Source organism: Poecilia reticulata, linkage group LG16, assembly GCF_000633615.1.
Source record: "Poecilia reticulata strain Guanapo linkage group LG16, Guppy_female_1.0+MT, whole genome shotgun sequence".
NCBI classification, from domain to species: domain Eukaryota; kingdom Metazoa; phylum Chordata; class Actinopteri; order Cyprinodontiformes; family Poeciliidae; genus Poecilia; species Poecilia reticulata.
The window spans coordinates 2613645-2634295 of NC_024346.1; the positions used below are offsets into that span (position 1 = coordinate 2613645).

A 20651-nucleotide genomic window follows, 5' to 3' on the forward strand; every position below is an offset into this window, starting at 1 on the left:
AATCGGCCGATTGTGATTGGTGGCCGATCGATCGGCACACCTCTAATTATTATTATAATTATTTTATAATCTAAGCTATTCAAAAATGACAAAAATGCAAGAATAGAAGAAATATATATGGGGGCAAATATATTGTTCACTTCTCTATACAAAATATGCAGAACCCTTGAATTTAAAGTATGAATCTGTTGTTGTTTTTGGAAGAGCAAAATGATATTAGATGCGTTTTAAGTACTCAGACTGCCTAATGCAGCAACATACTCTGTGAGAACATTTTCTCTCTCTTCTCTGAGCCTGTGTAGTGAGGTGGTGGAGGCTTTTTTCCCAGTTTAGTCTGCTTTGAAGGTTTTCTGATGGAAGGCTTGGAAAAGCATGACCAATTGATTGGAGGCTGCAGCCAACATGTCGCCTGGGTGTAAGTGAGGGTACTTAGACAAATCAACAAGAAGAGGCACAGCCCTGCAGCAGTGGATCACAGCTTCATGAGCTGCAGAAACCCGAAGCTAAACCGCAGAAGGAAAAAATGTTGATTCTCCTGACCTCGTTGACAAAGTTTGACCCATGAAAGCTGTCTTTAAAAACAGAAAGATCTGCTTTAGTTCAAGTTGAAAAGAACACTGATTGAAAAATAATCCAGCATTGATTCATGAAGACAAATGTATTCAGCAGCGGGCTTCTCATTTTGCTGCCAATCATCTCTCATCATTTAAACATATTCAGTAGCTTTGGGAGGAGTATTTCCTCCATCTGTCTTCTTTTTGTCTTGATTTTGTCCCTTTGTAGAATCATATCTTTCATTAGTTGCATTTCCATTACAAACGTGCACAAAACTTTATAGAACAAACACAATTTCTTAATTGCGGTGCCTCCAGAAGAAACTCAATTAAAATCACACATGAATAAGTTTTTTCATGTGATGTCATTAAAAAACATGCCGTGCCATCATCATCATCGTACCACTTCCTGTCATCTTCTTTGTCTTTCCTGCCAGTAGTAACGTGGTTGTTGATCAGATGACTTATGAGATGCGAAAAAATACAGCTGGAAAAAAAATAACCGCCTAAAAACCTTTTAATCAAAAAACGTATCTTTTTTTTTAAATTGGCATGTTTCCATTAAGCAAATTTATTTTTATAATTTGCACAATCATATGGTCAATGGAAAAACATCTGTTCAGAGATTAGCATTTGACTTTTTTCTATGTTAACCTCTGCTTGTGATTTGCAGCTTCTCTCAGATTTGCTGGTTTCTAGTAAATTAACTTCAACATTTTATTATTTGCTAAAATTATAGGAAAAAAAAAAGATGGAGACTGTATCCCAAACCTCAGGTTTAGGAAAAGCCATGTGGCTTTCCTCCTGCCTGTGGAAAATTGGAGTAAGTCCTTCCCCTTGCAGATTTGCTTTGACAGCCATGTAAGTCAGGTTGTCTGATCCACATGAGCGTTGTTCAGGCTGGACTGTGACAAGAACCACCACAAATCCTCTCTGTTGTCTTCCTGGACAGGATCGCTCAGCGAAAGTCAGAGCCAGTAGTGATGGAGAAAGTACTAAAACACTGTACTTATGTATACGGACAAATAAGCTACAAAAATGAACTCCAGTAAACATAAACGCATCACATTAACATACTTAATGTAAAATACAGTGGAGCCCCTCCTTCAAGGCACAGCTCCTCCTCGGAGCTACAGTTTCCAAGTTTCAGAGCTTCTGCCGCGTAGAACGGCTTCCCCAGTCAGCCCCTGCAGACTAGCCAGCAGCAGTTAGTAAACACCTGAAAACAACTGAAGGTAACACCTGACTGTGCTATAAAATGACTCTTTGTGGTGGGAAAACACATGATGCAGCCCAAGATAAGGCAAGGTGCTCCGTCATCCAGGGGGAGTTTAGAGCAGAACCGCTGCTGCTCTACATCAAATGGAGTCAGTTTGGAGGTTCAGGGATCTGATCAGGATGCCTCATTTTCCCTGGAGCAGACCTAGAACCTGCTAGAGGGACGGTATACTCGTCAGGCTTGAGAACACCTGGGGGACCCCTGAATGAGCTGGACAGACAGAGATGTGTGGAGTTTCCTGCTGGACTTTTCCCCCAGGAATTTGATCATCTATATCTGGAAGACAGTGGATGGATAGAGCTCTAAAATGAATTTAGAGCAAATGTAAAGCAAGCTATATTTGTAAGTGTTTTATTCAAAGCTTGATTATTGGTGAATCGCTTTTTTTGTTTTGTTTTATATATATAAATATATTTACTATTGGAAAACAGTTTTTAAGCAGAGAGAAACTCAAAAGTTCCTTCCAGAACAAATTCACAGCAACCTTTGTGTTTCCTGATTGACGGGAGCAAAGTGCTGTTTTCTGCTCCAGTATTAAAGTGATTACTTTCATTCTGTTGCGCCTTTTTCCATTCCTTCATTTCAACCACTTCTTCTCCTCCTCCAGTCTCTGATCAAAGGCTTCAGACAGTTTTCATTCCACTTCTATGCAGTAATGAACAAAAACAAAAACCCAGGAAGACAATTTCCTATTTTAGAAAACTTCAGAGGGATTCCCTGAATTATAAAAGCACACAGAGATGACATTTTTTTGAAGAATGAAATCTTCTATCGCTTTTAATCCTCGAAGCGCTAAGAAAGAAAAACAGGGTGATCTCAACAAATTGTCCTTTTGTTAAACAGCTTCCAGAGGACAAATTGCACTGCAGCTTCCCACTGTTATTACTGCATTCAGCAAAGAGAGAACTAAATGCCAAGTATTAGTTCTGTTAGTCTTAAAAATCTAAAAGCTTAGTTGACACTTTTATCGCACTTTGGCTTTTTAGTTGTATCCATGTAACCTCTTTACATCTTCCTCAATTGTTTGCTTAAAAGAGAATTACTCTGGTTGTGTGGTGGGATAGTTGTTGTCAACACTGTTGTCTTGTAGCAGCAAGGTTCAAATTTTCTCCATGAATTCAAGTTTCCTCTCAGCTTGATAAAAAAAATGCATGTTGGATTTGTGGGAAACTCTAAATTGTTCTAAGGTGGTTTGTAAAAGATATGTGCAGGAAAACAAAGAAAATACATTAAAATAACAAAAATCCTTTATATTTGCATAAATTGAGACCTGGATATATGCAACAGCTGGACATTACCTCATATTTTAATGTTGTCCAGCAGAAAATGTGAAGTAAGCATAATATTTTTGGATTTTTGCAGGTGTTTTGTGATGTTTCTGAATAAGGGAGCCTTACACAGAACGGTATCCTTGCAGTCAGAGTGAAAACTTTAACCCCAGCCCAGCTGCAGATCTCCAGATGTTAATAGGTTTAATCTTCTTGCATGACTTCTATTCTGTGTTGAACAAAATATACAGTTTAGCCATATTATTGATGGGCTATTGACTCCTGTTATATACATTTTCTTATTGTGGAATTTTATGTGAAGAAGAATTTCCTCTTCACCTTCATTTTTGATTTGCTTCCCGCCCAACATTTCTCCAAACCGCCGTCATTTCAGAAAATGAAAAACAATTCTTAAATTAATTACAGAAATGGAAAAGTGTGAAGTATTTATAAAGGATTAGGAGTTTATTATGAAGATGATCCTGCAGAAATGTACTTTTAAGTGCCATACGTTGCTGTTCCTTTGTTTTTTTCTGTTATATCTCCGCTGTTCCAAAATATCCACCTTTCATGCTAAAGTAAACAGGCTTATGGCCTGGTACAAAACAAATGTTTTGGTCTCTGTAGCTGTCACTTTGTATGACAGAGAAGTGCTGTGGCAGCTACCCAATGCTCCGCTTACATGTCAGTCTTGCGTCTGGAAATCCAAGATGGCAGCAGCCAAAGGACAAACTCAAGACTTCAAAACAGCAGTCCACAAGCTAGTGGGTGATGTCACACGGCTTATATCGGACTCCCTTATGCATTTTGTGACAGTGATAGAGGTCAAACCTATATAGTAATTTGTTTTACAGATTCCGTTGTGCTGTTTTTTAAAATCGTTTTGACTCTGACACTTATTCAGATACATGTTTTATGCCAGATTTGAGAACGATCTTGCCGCCAGTTGCTGGTGTTTCTCTGCTATTATGCTGCAGCTGGCAAGTAAAACTGCCAATGCAGTTGTGTTCAGCTGACAGACATCATTCTCCATCAAAGTAGCTGTGAATAATGGAAGGACAGCACTGCTGTAAACTGCACCTCTGCAGCTGTTTTACTGAGATGCCACCACTGGGCTGAATACTGTATCTAGAAACATTGAATATTTAATAAATGCAGGGCCCTGCAAATTAATCCCTGCCCCGTCATGTTGTTTACATCATCGCACGTTAAAACAAACCAAAAAAATATCAACGTCAATAAGCAATACATAACTATTAGTTGGAGGAAAATTGATCCAGGGATTTCAAAACTGTTTTACATCTTCTAATCTGAAAAATGTGATGTGTAAATATTTACTAACTCTTTGCCGCTCCAATCATTTAAACTCAGTTTATTTCAATTGAAAATATTCACAACAAATGTTATCTTGAGGCACTTTACAAAAAATGATTTTAATCTAATCACACAAACATTACATTTGACCCTGATTATTGAACAGTTCATTTCATTATTCAGTCATTTAAAGAGTTTTTGTCTAAGGAAACGAATCAGATCTCATCGACTCAATTTAAAAACACTTTATTGATCCCAAAGGGAAACCAAATGTTGTTACAACTCAGAGTTATTGTAGATGGTAATGACACGTCGTTGACTTGCAGCCTTCACTCCTCCTGGATGAGCACATAACGACGGAGACAAAGAACTTAAAGAACTGCTTAAAGTTTAGACTTGAATTCAGATAAGGATTGTGTTGAACCGAAAAATAATGTTCAAAGATTCTCCCTGTCCAACAAAAAAGTTAAGTGCATAGATGTGCAAAACTGCTATAGACAAAACCCAAAAGGATAGAAGATCAGATTGTAGCAAAATATGTTTTAAAGTATTTACTCTGAGAGTTAAATATCCCAAACAAAGTGTCTCTGTAGACTCACAGCTTTGCAAAATACAAAATCTAATTTGGGAAAAGAAAATGTTAGTTTGTGCCCAGAATAAAACAACTATGTTCTTTCATAATAGCCACTTTGTGCATAGTTACTGCTAAGGCTTCATCGATACCTTACACAGGTTTTGCCTTAGTATTAGATTATTTTTTTCATTATATGGGAATTGCTATTAAATTAATGCTTCAGTCCTTCATTATGTGTCTAATAACTGTGGGAATGATCTTAAATTTAGGCTCTAAATGCAGTAAAATATCATTTTGAGAGCTAATCAGCTTTTTTTGCTTTATGCAAAAATCACTTTGTCATCTTTACCACATAGAGCTTGACTTGCATCTGATTTTTGTGTGTTGAATGAAAGATAGAGATGATCGCATCTGATCAGGGCTAACAAAAACAACAACCTTTTAAGCAGTTAAGCCACATAGAAAAGGGTTTTGTCTCCTTTCCTCACCATCTGTAGACCCGTTCTTCCAGAGGGCGGGCCTCGCATTGTGTCACTCATGTCAGTCCGGCGTCCTGATTGGTCTCTCTCCTCCGAGGGGCCAGTGGGCGGTGCGATGGAGCCACATGGAGCCAGCCTGATGCATCTGTGTCCGTTAGTCTGTTCCATCCTCCGGAGGAGTCAACCCGGAGAGTGTGGAACACTTTGGCGCATCATCCGCATCTACATGCTGGAACTTTCTTTTTTAGACTGAGCAGAGAGAAATTATACTCCAGAATATATTTTCCGTCACTGTTCTTTCTATTCATGCGTCTTTCTTGTCCCCAAGAAACGTTGGGAAATTGGACCAGTCTGATCCATGCGTAAAAGTCCTTGTTGGCTGATTTATCCAGAGAGGACTGTCGGATTCCATCCTGCGCTCTAGATGGGGGTTTCTTATCCTTCATGACAGCGGGTCGAGATCTTTTTGAGCTTTTAAAGGGAATCATTTAATAAACTTAGCAAAAAACAGATAATTCCTATTTCGCGCTGTTTTAAGGTGGATCTGTGTGAGAGAGGTGCCCGTTTTCGTGGCTCCCGTGGACACTTTGCTGTCTTTTGTAAGTAAAACTGTTTTAATGGAAACATGACCAAAGGTGCAAGAGAAGCGGTTCTCCTGAACACCTTCCACCTGCTCCTGCTGCTGCTGCTGGTTTACGCTCCGCCGGTGAGTCTCTCCGCGCAGCGCAGGCATCCAGCGCGCTACTTTGGCCACATCGCTGAGAACTCCCCGGCTGGGTCGCCCGTTTATGGGGTCTCAATCCCGCTAGAAACCGGAGTCTGCTCCGGTGCTAATCTTGACGGCAGCCTGTACGGGAATTATCCCTCTGATTTCAGGATCGTTTACGACTCTGAGCGTCGGGACCGTTTGATTCTGGTGTCCGCCAAATCTTTGGACCGAGAGTTTATAGCGATGTACGAGTTGACGGTGGAACTCCCGCCCATGTGCCAGACGAGACCGGCGGTCGTCCAGGTTGAAGTGTCCGACAGGAATGATAACATCCCCCAGTTCATCAGCGGGAATAAAACGGTGGAAGCGGACGAGCTGGCGCCGCTTGGAACCGTCTTGGCTCGCTTTGACGCAAAAGACGGCGACGCGGAGAGAAATGGACGCACAACTTTTTACGCATCACCACAGTCCAGTTTGCTTCACGTGGTGCCACAAACCGGCCAGGTGAGGCTGGTAGGGTCGCTGTTGGGGGTCAAGCAGCTCACCCTGCGGCTGTACGTGAAGGACGGCGGAGATGTGGCGCTGATCGGTGACCCGGTGTTCCTTCGCGTCGACGTTCGCGGCTCCGGCAGAGCGCGGCGCAGACCCCGTGCGCTGTCCGAGGATCTGAGCTACACAGTGACCGTTCCGGACCACATCAGAGTGGGTGACCTGGTGTTCACTGTGCCGGACCAGAGGTTCAACCAGCGGTGGTTCGAGGTGATATCCGAGGCCGACTCGCCCGTACAGATCGAAAGGGACTCGGGGCGCTTGTACCTTGCGCGCAGTCTGCGGGAGCCAGCGGAGGTGGTGGTGAAGATCCAGAATCTGCGAGGTAAGATGCAGACGCTTCATTCGTCCCTGCGTAAAGACGCAAAAGTAGCTTTACAGGATTCGATTCAAGCTGCTGTTTTGGTTTCTGGGCCAGTTGGTTTCTTATAATTCTGTACTTAAGATCATGAACAGTATTTTTATTGTGGGTATCCAATTGTTTCTAAAGTTTATTTCCTTAAATTGATGTTTTTCTGGAGATAAAGCAGGATCTAAAGAGAAGTAAAGTCCGGATGGTAAATTTAACTTTATTAAAAATAATCTTTTAATTTTGGTAAAATTCATCTTCTGATCAGAGGTCAAATTTACGTTTATGATTTGCAGTCTAGATTTATACCTGTGGAAGCAAAGAGATTAGGGTAATGGTAAGGTGGTCTTCCCACCATAAAGAGTTGAAGTTCAAAAATAGAATAACTGCCTTTCAGATTATTTTTGGCAAGATCATAAATGATTTTCGACAGCCCACTTTTGTTTACAATGTAAATGAAAAGTAATTCAATAATTTTTTATTTCAAAAATTGTCTCATATGTTAGGAGATGCTGGCTTCTTTCTGTAAGAGAACATCTTGATTAAATTAAAATAACTTTAAACCTAAATCTGCTAAACATTTGAATAATTCTGGGTCTGCATAACAAGCAAACATTGGCCACTTTGTTAGGTACAGCTGCTCAGTTCTTCTTTTATACAAGTGAAACAACAAATTCCATGTCAGCGACTCAGAGCATTTAGGTGTGGTGAAGACGACTTGCTGAAGTTAAAAGCCAGCATCACAATGGAGAGGAAAAAAGGAGATTTAAGCAAGTTTGCAGTTTTCAGAAACTGTTGATTTAATCATAACCATCTGTCAGGTTTACAAAAACGCCTTGTTGATGTCAGAGGTGAGAGGAAATGAGCAGATATGAGGAGAATGACCGCTCCGAAAAGCTCAACATGTCAAATAGTGAAGCAGATGGGCTAAAATTGGACAGTAACAACGGATGGTATCTGGTTTGCAGCTCTTGATTCAGACAACGTGAGTAAAGGAGCATTGAAATTTAGCCAGAGGTTGTGAAGTTTCCATAAAGTAAGAGTGTAGAAACTCTTTACTAGAGTCATCGTTGTTCATATTTTAGGTTTCATGCAGCTTCAGACAGTTTCCTTTCACACTGCTGTGCAGAGTTTTCCTATGTTGAGAAGTGAGACGTGTTCATTCAGTCGGTGTGTGTGTGCGTGTGTGTGTGTGTGTGTGTGCGCGTAACGGCCCATGTGTTGGCTCTTCTCCAGCAGTTTGAATTGACCCCAACCGTCAACGGCTACTTTTCTGCTCTTTCATTCATTCTTCACAACACTCCACAGATCCCTGCCAAGTGTGTGTGTGAGAGAATAGAGGGAGTGTGTTAGGTTGTGTGTGCCGCCAGCAGACTGTTAAAGGACAAACAGTGTTTAGTTTGAAAGGTGTGAGCAAGCACACCCCAAAACACTTCACACACAGATTTTAGTTTTCCAGTTAGAAGAGGAAAAGACACACTCACACGTCGCTCCAGACGTTTTCACCAAAGCTGAATATTCAGATGGTTGAAGGCTCCTGATAGAGGGAAGGATTTGTTTTTGCTGCATGTTTGACTTCTGCGATGCAGCAGGAGCTCATTTTCATTGTTAACTTCACTCAATCTAAACAACAAATTAAGTTATGAAGCACTTATCTCATCTGCCAGTGTTTATTGAAATTCAGATTGGGTAGTTTATTTCTTTTTCATTCTTCAGTAAAAACATTCCCATTATATCACATACAGTATGTATAACCTTTGACATTCAGCTCATATAAGCAGGAATAAAAATCATTTTCTTAAGCATATCTCCAGTTTTTGTATTTTATTTTTTATATATTTTGTGAATTATCAGTTGTAACAATGAGAAGCTAATAGGAGGCCATGCTCCATTAAAATAACACATATTTCCAGTGTTCACTAGTTTCCTTCTAGTCTTTTTTGTTTCCATCCAGTTGCATGGAATAAAATAAAATTTTTAAAATTTAAACAGTTGCACTCAGATAAAAAAAGACTAGGTGGACTGATCAAAAGATCATATTAATTTGAATATTTAAAGAAAAAAATCATGGTAACATTCTAATATTGGCCTTTTTTCAGAGCATGAATAAACAGTCAACCATTTTAGACGTATGAAATGTAAAGTTACTGAAAAGGTTCATGTTAAATTGAACCTCCTCAGTCTGAAGAGGATTTTCTCTTCAGTTTATTCTGTATAATAAAAATATACTCAGCATGGAGCACAACTTCTAGTAGATGCTGAATCTTTTTTAACTCGTTTTGCACCGTTAGATGACATAACAGGAAACCAACTAGTCTCATCTAAACTGGACAGGAACAGATTGGAAAAACTACCAACTCAATTTCAACAGAAACACTGGAGTTTGATTTTGATATAACCAACATGAAAGAGTTGATTAAGCCAAATTTCCTCAGCTTTTGTATCTGTGAACAAACTGTTGGCGGCTGGTCTTCTAAATGACAGAGGGCGGTTGTTTTATGATACTTCCTGTAATGAGAGTGTTTGTTAACTATACTCTTAGGTTTTTGATAACAGTAATTCATTTAGTTAGAAATATACTTTCTGGATATTTGTTTTAGTTGTCTAGAAGTTTGGCTCTTGGAGATGTTAATTTATTTAAGGTTTTTTTCAACTTTGCCTGTAGAGTCATTAATGTTACACAGTCTTGTTTCCGTCGCCTTTACGCCGACATTCCTCCAGTTTTGAACATTTTCTTCACAAAACTTCTCTTTTGCTCTTTTGTATTTCACATGTAAAGGAGGAAGATCAATGAAATTAAGAATTGTATCCATCATTATTCATCAACATATTTAATTTGATCATTTATGAATGAAAGTTGTGGTCAGAGAGAGTAATGCCACGGTCTGAAGTTGCATGATGAATCGATTATTTAAATAATTGTCAACTAATTTAGTCATCAGTTAATCATTAACTTGAATATACAGATTTTGAAAATGACCATTTGCTGAAATAACAACATATTCAGTGCAGTCATTAAGCCAAAACTGAATAATAAGTCTACAGCGTCTTTTTAGCTGTAGATGCATCCGTTGCTGCTAGCGGTCACTAAAGGAATGCTGTTATTGCATTTTAGGCAATAAAATGTGTTTTTGTATTTTATTTGTATCTTTTAATGTGTTTTTAATATTGCATAAAAAGGCTTAAGTGGTTAAATCATGAGAATAATTAATAGATTAATCGATTACTAAAATAATCTCTAGTTGCACTTGCAGGTTTTGTCCTGAATCGCTTAAGATTAAAGTTTACAATATAATATCTTATCCGTTGTCAATCATTTGGAAAAATGTGGTGATGTTTGAAGAAACTTTTCAACATTTAAATCAAACTTCTCTGCAACGCCTTTAAAAAAAATCTGATCGTCTGTCCATCACAATAAACAGTCAAAGTTTAGGATAATTAAAACAAATCAAGGGGAATATTTGGGAGCCGCGTTAATCAGAGCTGCTGGCCAACATTCAGTCAGCCTGAAGTGAGCTGATGGCCAGCAGCTCAGATCTGGTTGACGGGTTGAAATGCCATCCAGATGCTGCTGTGACCCCCTCACACTCAACCTAAAGTAAATGTTTAACCAAGAGCCTAAAGTCCTCACATCTGGACAGCCATGGTGGCAGCTTGATGTTCTGGTGAGGTCTGGCTAATCAGTCAATCCAAACAGCATCTTTGGTATTTATTTGTAAAAATTAGTTGTGTTTGCTCACCTGGATCTCCCCCAGGTCTGAACACATGGACGGCAGCAGAACCAGAGCTCTGGACAGGAAGCTGTGTTTGTGTTAAAACAGAGCGACAGGCCCAGGTTGGCTGCGGTTTGTGGCCACAGAGGGAGAGAGTGGGATTTGGGCGCTGCAAACTGTCCGGCTGATTGAGACGGCCTGTCTTTCGTCGGCTGCGGTGGAGATTTAGACGTGTGGGAACGAGCTCCGAGCAGCAAACGTCTGCTTTGAATTGTCTTCAGGAATTCAGTGACAAACATCAGGCCACAGTTTGGACATCAGTGACTAAATTATTGTCATTTTGGTAAAAAAAAAAAAAAACATATTTTGATATCAGTATCATTTCTCCTTCACGTTCATCTGCTCTCACACCAGTCACTTGCATTTATGCAGACATCTTAATTATTTAAAAACCACACAGGACTCTGTATCTTGTGCATCACTGCAGATGGCAGTGAGTGTACTGATGTCGAATTATTCTTGGCTTTTTGGTAAATAAAAAAATGTTTTTTTTGTTTTTGGTGTTTAAGTGAGTCTTAAATATTATTTATTACCTTAACACATGACTATATTAACTGTTTGTGGGTCAAATGAACAGTCTGTATAGTAACTGCTTAAGGTTATTTTCAAAAGGTACTTTTATCCCAACTAATGAGCGCATAATTTAATTTATTGAATATAATTGTATAATTTAGTTGTATTAGCTGCGCACTTAAAAATATACTGTAATTGTTAATAAATGGCCATGCAAAACTGCAACGCTGTCAAAGGAGTCTGGAGGTTTTAAAAATAGAAAAATAAAGTTCTGAATTCTGCTTTAAAAGTCAGGAATGAATGAAAACATTCTAATTCATTTAGCTGACCCCATATTAATGACTTAAAGTATTTTTTGTTATTTGAACAGAAAGCGTTTTGCCTTGTTTTGAGCTGCATTGATCAGGTTTCACACAGTCTACCAGTGTATAAACCTTCATCTACTTCAGATAACAGACAGTAATGAACTATTAGAAATGTTTGAAAAAGTCCAATCTGCCTCTTTCACGTCTAACTTCCTTCAATTTTATTGTATTTAAGCAAGCTACAGTTTTATTAAGGTCAGAACTAAACTTCAAGTCAAACTGAGTGAGTTTAGAGGAAAGTAAGTTAGTTTTACTTCAAATACAAAACAATCCAGTTTTCCTGTAATTAAGCAACTATCTAAATGTAAATAATTATTCTTATGATGGCTTCTGTGAGGTTTTGCAGTGTTGTTTTAGATTTAATGGTCATGTCGAATCATTTTCCAAATCTCATTCTGAACCCTTTATTTCTGTTTACCCGCTTCTCACTAATATATGAAACACAAAGTTAAGCATTTGAAGTTGTCTGAAGTCCGTGTTTTGTCTGCATGAATGAACAACCATGCATCTTCTGGGGTGAAAATAAAAGATTCACTCATGTTAAATCACTCTCGGGAGGATGCAACTCGAAGTTAAACTTTCATGACTGTACGGTCAATAATTTTTCACTCTACAAACTGAAATGCTGCATGTGTCAGATACTGTTTGCTGCTGCACTCTGAGCGTCTCATGGAGCGTCTTTGCTTTTTCAACAAGGCAAAATGTCTTTTAGATAATGTTCTTTTTGGTGTTTCTAGAAATATATTTAAATAAAAAACTGGGAAACTAAAAGAAGAACTCTAAAAAAGGAGGATGAAGGTTTTGCAGTGAATAAAGTATCACAATGAGTGTGTTTGTAGACAGTTAAAGAATAATTTAGGAGCTCCTTGCGAGGTAATGACAGATTAAAACCAAGAATAAAAGTGAGACAAATCTGATTATCTGATAGAAAAAAAGCATCATGCATGTTTTATTGGAAAGTAAAGATTAGTTTTGCAGTTTTATGTTGGACAACAACTGATATCTTGCTTATTTGGGCTGTGCTGACAGTCTCTGCTCTTATTTATTCGTTAATACATTATTCTTTCAGAGATCCACTAATGTGTTCTAACTTTGGTGTGTTACATCAATATGTGATCGAATGATTGAATAAAAACCCAATAATCTCTAAGTTAAGAAGTCAATGAGAGTCTAATTGTAGCTGCAGCTTTTAACATGACAGCATAAGCTGCACATATCCTTTATTTATAACTAATATAACTTTTAACAAGCACTGCAATTGTTTACCCATCAATATTTTGTTGTTCCTTTATTGTGAATTACTATGTTGATTTTTTTTAACTGTATTTTCTATGGAAGCAAAGCTCTGCCTCATAAAGGAATTTAAATTAATTTAGATTTATTAAATAATTTAAATAACATGTTTAAAGGCAATGAAATAAAAAGACAAACAGGCCCAGACTGTTTTTTTGTACTAAAAAAGGACTAAAAATATACACACAGGGAAAAACACTGTCTCATTAAAGGTAATAAATGTGTTTATTTGCATATTTAAATGAGAAACTCGTTACCGTTGACTGCAATTAATTCATCCGCCTGCACACTGACGGGCCTTTTTTCCTCAGCTCCACTGTATTTAACTGTTATTAATTGTTTAAGTCAAAGAGTGTTTGTGTTGAATACGCACACACACACACATGGACACACAAGGCACATAATTACCCAGACATGGTCCTGTTCTGTCAGGTTTCCGTGTGGATCTTCGGTGCTTGGCAGCCCTGAGGTGACAAACACACTTACAGCTTTTTTTCTGGTTTATTCTATTGTCTTTATTTCTGGATTGAGCCTGCGGCCCGAAGCAACCTGCCACAGCGCCACATGTTTGCGTGCGTGTGTGTGTGTGTGTGTGTGTGTGTGTGTGTGTGTGTGTGACACCAGACACAGTAGTATCCTCCAGGATGCTGTGCTTCGCAGCGGTTGTGAGTCTGTCAGCGTCACACAGATTGATCATAATTGTCGCGTATTTAGTTGCAGTTATTCTCATTCTGCACATCTGCGTACATACTTTTAATTTCTTTATTAGGTTAATTGTAAGTCATACCATTAGAGTGAGGATTGGCCACTCAACTTATAAAGATTAGTTCAGGTTATTTGAACTATATTGGTAAGTGTCGTGGTTTGACATGCTGTGGTTAAGGTGAGAGGGCTTGGAGCTAGGGAATGCATTAGATTAATGAATCCCCTGAAAAAAAGGTGTTCATTCAAGCATATTTGTGTGCGTAGGCTGTGTTAGCGGCACAAACACACAGTGTTTGTGTAAAGAGCTGCAGGACAAATTATTATGACCAAACAGTGAAGCTCTCAAGCGTGGCCTTTTCAAGACAACATAACAGCAACATGCACATAAATAATGAACATTGTTGGAGCTATTTCAGTATTTTTGAATTTCATAAATGCTACTTTGATAAGGTCAAATGCATGCAAGTATGGACAACACGGCTGTATCTTGAAGCATTAACTTGTATATGTCACATATTTTTGAGGCTTAATTAGTTTATTTAAAACAGAGTCAAGAAATAAGCTGGTGCAAAACTATATTTACGAGACTTTCTAGAAACTGAAATGTAGCAAATTTGTTTTTGTTAGATCCAAGCCACCAAAAATCACTGAATTAATTTTCAGTAGAAAACAACTGGACATTTAGTTTTCTATGTTAAATAATGACCAGATCTTTATTAGAACCTTTCCAGAAACTTCTGAAAAACAGATAAAGACCAAAGAAGAAGTTTTCAATATCTATCCAGGGGAACAGAAGGAAAGTTATTTCACAATAACACATCTATTGCTTTCATCTCTGAAACCAACGTTTCCCAAACTACAGTTCGCTCAGATGTTTGAGTTGTTAAAAGCAACAAAATATCCCAAAGTAAGGCTGTAAATAAACCCACAGCCTCTTGGGAGAGCTGATTATACGATAAACGTTATTTTTTAATTTCCACTCTGCTCGCATTCTCGCTCTGTAGCTTTCCATTACTCTCCCATCCAATTGTCTCTGTTTCTCCCTGTTGTCCTAATAGCTTATTGACAGCCAATCAGCTTTGTCCTCGGGCAAAATTACTCACCGATCAACAACTAGGACAAGGTCACCTCATCCAAACTGCAACAATAAACTCTCGACCAAGCAACCATAAGCAGAAGAATGCTGTAGCACTGAAATATCTTTAATGTTTGAACTGTTTTTAATCCTAGCTTTACTAACTTACTAAATGTTTGGATTCTGTACTTATCAAAATGAGACAAAAACGTTAACAAACGCTCATTGAACTATTCTGACTTACATTGCAGAGTTTATGGTTGTACTTTGAATGAATAAATTTAATGCAGCTCAACTGGATTTAAGTCCAGATTTTACTGGACCACTCCGAAACAATTTTTGTGCCTTTCAGAGATGGACCTGTTGGTGTTATTTGGATTTTTGCCCTGCTGCTTAATCCAATTGAGTGTGATTTGATGCTACTGAACAGGATTCATGGTTCTATCGATTACAGGAAACCTTGTAAGACTGTTAAAATGCATATTACTGTTATTTTTAGTTTTGTTTATTCATAATCTTTTGATTAAAATTTATTTTTCCTTGCACAGTTAAAACATCCAGGAAAACAACCATAAGATGCCTTTACTGCTGTCTCAGTCCCAGTAAAGTGCCTGCATGTAAAATTACATCAAATGTAAGCACAAATTTGAAGAAATTCAAAGCACCTGATGGCACTTTTATATCTTATTTAATACCTCTATCACTTATGATGCCCTTCATTTAAATATTTTTCATACTTATTAAACATCTGACCATCTGAGGGTGATAGTTGATGAGTGCCCCCAAGTGGTCACATAATTGTTTGCCAGATCATTCAGAAAGTAGGTCAGACCACCATCAGTTGGAGATCCTCCAAGCGTTCAGCATGCCGATGTGAGTGAATCCTCATTAGTGGAGACATAGCTGGAGATAAAGTTGTATATACTAGAGTACCAGATGTGCATAAAGGCAACGTTGAAGTGCTATTACTTAGAGCAGGGGTGCCCAAAGTCGGTCCTCGAGGGCCAGCATCCTGCATATTTTAGTTCTCTCCCTGGTTTAACGCACCTGGATCAAATGATGGCTCGTTAGAAGCCCTAAGAGGAACATTGACAGGCCGAAAAGGTTGTTCCTACCACCAGGGAGAGAACTAAAATGTGCAGGATGCCGGCCCTCAAGGACCGACTTTGGACACCCCTGACTTAGAGCTACTGAAACACAAGGCAAATGCACATACATTAGACAAGAAATTAGTATAAATGATCTCAAAACCATCTCTTTTCTGACCTTTTTTTTACTTTTCTGACCTTTCTCATCCAGACCCTGATTGCACAAACTGAGCTGCTTCTTGTGAGATAGACTGGAAACAGACTTAGAAGGAGTCTAGCAGAAGAATTTAATAATGAATCACATGGTTATGTCTTTGTTCATTTACCCACGGAAAACTTACACCAATGCATAAAAAGAAAAGTGAACCACGAGAACAGTTTGACAACTAAAGTTCTCGAGAGAAAACTTTCTTCCCCATTGTTTTGACCTGTTTTGTTAGTTTAAAAAAGACAGAAATTTAATAGTTCATATTACATAAAAATTGTACGTCCGTCTCCTCTCCTCTTGTTCATCTCTCCTGCCACTCAGGTGAAGGTAAACAGAGGTGAAGTGAATAATCTGCAGTCAGACTTTATTCCTCCTTCAGTAACTGAATTAAACAACAAATCCATCACAAACGGCCTGTGCATGCGGTCAGCTTGCACACATCAATGCAAGCGAGAACACACAAGCACAGGAATGAATAATGACCTCAGTTTGGCGTGTGTGTCGGTGTGTTTGCGAGAGATGCTGCGTGTTTGTTTCATGCATGTCGATCCACTCCCTTAATGCAAACTCACACACGCGCTCGGAGCCGCAGGGCTGCTACACGTCATTCTGTGTGTGTGTGTGTGTTTTCACGTGTCCTTGCTAATTGTCTCACATCACACTCTGTCGCTGCTCTTTTCTCCCAGCTCAGGACGGATGGGTGGTTGTACAGAAGGATGTAGCTGCTAATGTAATGTTCTTTGTTTCAAAAATATATTCAGAGATTCTTTGATAGTTTGTTAAAGTTTTACCTGATGTGGCTCCACTCTTGGTTAAAACTTAGCTTTTTCTCCCTTCAGGCACCACATACTTGCCAACAGGCAGTCTTTACTAGTTCAATTGGATTTTTACATTGTACTTGCTGCTATATTGTTAAAATAAAATAAAAATTGTAAGAGTTTTGAGAAATCTTCCAATATTTCTCTGATCACTGCCATGTAAACAGCTTGAAAAGAATGAAAACAGAAGTAAGGACTGTTTGAACACTAATTGTGTCATGAAACAAGACAATGAGTGGATTACGGTTCAGTACTTTCAGAGTTTTCCGTAGAATTTAACTCCAAACTATTGGTGGAAAATCTGGCTATTTGCAAAGTTTTCATTAGAGCATAATTTGAATATCTGAAATAAATCATAAGTTGTTGGCAAGTGCTGCTAACCCACCTCACTTTGTTTTTCTCCTCTTTAAATCTCTGGCTGGTCGTATAGAAAACTGTTCAGTGAGACGTTGTTCAGTATGTTCAAGTTGTTAAAATCACAATACAATTGTTGGCATTCAAATCAATTTGATGTATTTAAATGGCACCAACAAAAACAGCAAATGTAAAAGTCACACCGGTCAAATTCATATTGAGTTATGTAGAATTAATCAGATCAGACCAGGTCTTATTGACGCAACGTCAAAATCAGTTGAACATGAAATAGCAATTGGATAAAAGTCATCTGTCTGAGGAGGCAGAGCTGATTGTATTAAGTCATTGACTTTGCATCAGGAACTCCTACAGAACAAGCTTGTGTTCTGCTTGTTTTACTGTTTTTTATCGTTCTGCAAGAATTACACAAACGGACCACATGTTTGTGTAATTTCTTTTAGATGAGAAACTCTGATAAAACCCAGGAAAATGTTCAGATATGCGTTGACTATAAATTCACAATGTCCTTGTTTTGTAAATATGAAGGTGAATTATTATTCTAATCTCGAATCACCCATTTGCAAAATTTCGAAGGGATGCTGCTGCTCTCTTCTTCTTTTTCCTGAATTAATTGATGGGCATCGATATTTTTTACCAAAGCACCTTTGAACAAAATTAGATTTGAGTTTGACAGACAAGAGCAAGACCAAAGAATGCTAATTTTAGAGAAAAAAAACCCCGTTGTCTTCAAGGATAAGAGAGGTCGTTCCACATGTAAGTGATGAGGAAAACTTTTAAGGACCAAGATAAACTGTGGAACTCATAGGCTCTTAGAGCTGTGATTTGTCAGTTTCATCCATCAGCACTTTGTGACCTTCACTGATCCCTGAAGCGTGGAGAATCACGTTAAAAACCTTGACGTCTCCTGAGCCCAGGCTTGTCCATCAATCCTCACCATGACACCGCTTGTGCTCCCTTTGTCCTCCGCTTCCTGCTCTCCCCTGAGCTCTCCATCCCTCTCACCCTTGCGGTCTTCCCCAGGGGAGAGCAGTTCTCCGTGGGCTGAAAGAACTTTCGGAGATGAAGGGACGCTCTTGGCTCACTCTTCATTTGCTTCCAGCCAAGGTCGCCCTGCTGATTTGAAAGTATGCTCTGCAGCTTATCAGCTCTTCGCTTGTCTCCTTAGGGGATGACAGGAGGGGAAATGGTGATCCCGGTCCTCCCCATAAAATATAAAACTTTAGGGGTTACGTATTTTATTATTCATGGGCTGCAGCTTTCATTATGTCCCATATATACGCTGCTTTATTTGCATGCACACCAAAACAGGCTGACAGTTCAGTACCTCACAAAGCTATTCATTCTCCTTGAACTTTTTCACCACAACTAAATGTTTTTATGTAGTTTATTGGGTTTTAACCCAAAGGTGAAGGTACTGCACATGTTCCTGCAATCGGAGCTATAAGTGTTTAAAGATGGGTCTAAATAGTCTAAAGTTCTTACAATTCTTTGTTGAATAGCTCAGTTAAAGTTATATTGGCTTTATAATGTGTTTTAAAATGAGTTTTCAAGTCTTTCCTAAAAATTCTCTGTTGGCTGTGATTCGAGGCTTTGACTAGGCCAATCAATATTCTTTGATTTAAACTAGTAGTGGACACCACTAACTTAAAAAGTTTGTTGCGTTTAACTATTCAATTCAATTTGATACAATTCACAACACTTTGCAGAAAAATCATTTCAATTCAATCCCACCGACATTCGTGTTGATCCAAATTATCACATTTGTAGCTTTAGCTACAGGCTTAGGGGTCAAAGTTGAACCTTTACCCAAATCTGAAGTCTGTGCAGCCACTAGCAGTTTTTTTTTTCACAATTAGCTTGAATTGCACCTGTCAACTGTGAGTGTCTTCATGTTGATGCACATTGTTAGTTTAAATCCTCACATATCACTTTGTATGCAGGTGAAGAAGTTAACATTGAATTCTCATCTGATCACTTCAATCCAAATGATTCATGCATTCCCTTCTTGGCTTGTAGCAAAACTAGACACTAGACTTCTAATGGTTTTCTTCTTGTTGTTCCATTATAAAGGTCAGGTCTGTGGAGAACATGGTATAGCCGTCCGGTTGACAGATTCAGACACCTGAGCTGTTATTTATGCTGCTACATAGCAAATTCTAAGCACTGATTGGTTTTGTTGGTATGGATATCTGTTGTTTCTGGTGAACAAGGTGTATTTTCTTCAGATGTCTGTCCCTGATGACTCCTTTATTGAGGCATTTCTCTAATACCCAGCTAAACACTCAGCTGGAGCACAGGGGACCTGTGCAAGCAGCAGTAAATCTGAGCGCCGTCACAAAGTACAGCTAATCTGTTTGTGAGTACTCTGCAAGGAAAACATCTTAAAAGTCAGAAATCTAATATCAGAACATAAAATCAAGAATTTGTGATTTAAAACGTAAATATTTCATTATTGATGAAAGATTAAAATAAAGCACCGTAGAAAAAAAAATGTTTTTCCAAACTGAGCAAGCAAACAGCTCGTGTGCAGAATGCAGCGGCAGCAGTTGGGGAAGTGTGCTTTAAGAAGAAGAAGGGCTTTCATTATGGCCTCATCTGTGCACACACTCACTCACACACATTAGTTGCTGCTTATCGCCTCTCGCTAAGCTTTGGGAGAGAAGATATTGGGGACATTCAACATTTTCAGGAGGCAGCTTGGTTTCCAGCACTAAAAGCATTTTTCTGCATGTCTAAGCAAGATTTGCAGTGAACTTCCTGTCACCTTCTTTTCCTGCTTCCTCCTCCCTCCACCTCCTGTGTGATACAACCTTTTTCTCATTAATGCACTGATAATGAGAAATGTTATAGGAATACACTCTTAGCCTAACAGTAAGCTTTTTTCTGACATCTAAAACACACATACAACCTTATTTCCTGTTTAAGCAGTTTTGTGTGTGAAGCAATATGTTTACATTTGCTTTGATTTCCAGGAATTTAAAATGTAATGCTTTAATAACTCTTGGAAAATATGGATATACTACTTTTTCCTGACCAGTGCTTAACCATAGACCTGTATGAACATGTTCTCCTTTATATAAGACTAAAACTGTAATATTTTAGATTTTATTTTTCTGTGATATTAATGATAGTGAAGCATTTGAATTGTTTTTTATACCGATGTTTCAATATCAATGGAGATATTGAAACATTCTTGTGCTGTGTTTGCTCTCATTCTTAAGAAATGCAATTTTACCCGGAGATGAAAAACAAATTTATCTAGAACATCTGCTGCACATCTGGGTATCTAATATGATTAAAAACTAATAATGTATTTCTGTTTCTAGCTGTCAGCATGCGTATACTTTGACAGTAAGGGGGGGG

At 38.5% G+C, this 20651-nt stretch overlaps 1 protein-coding gene across 2 annotated transcripts in view; it reads left to right on the plus strand.

Moving 5' to 3' along the window:
• Positions 1–4532: 4532 nt before the first annotated feature.
• The window catches only part of LOC103477590 (neural-cadherin), a 136531-nt gene continuing 120412 nt past the window's right edge, over positions 4533–20651 (plus strand). For both annotated transcript variants that reach the window (XM_008430788.2, XM_008430789.2), the window contains exon 1: positions 4533–7051. In XM_008430788.2, coding sequence (XP_008429010.1) covers positions 6094–7051 — 958 coding nt within the window. In that variant the 5' untranslated portion in view covers positions 4533–6093. The remainder of the gene's footprint in view (positions 7052–20651) is intronic.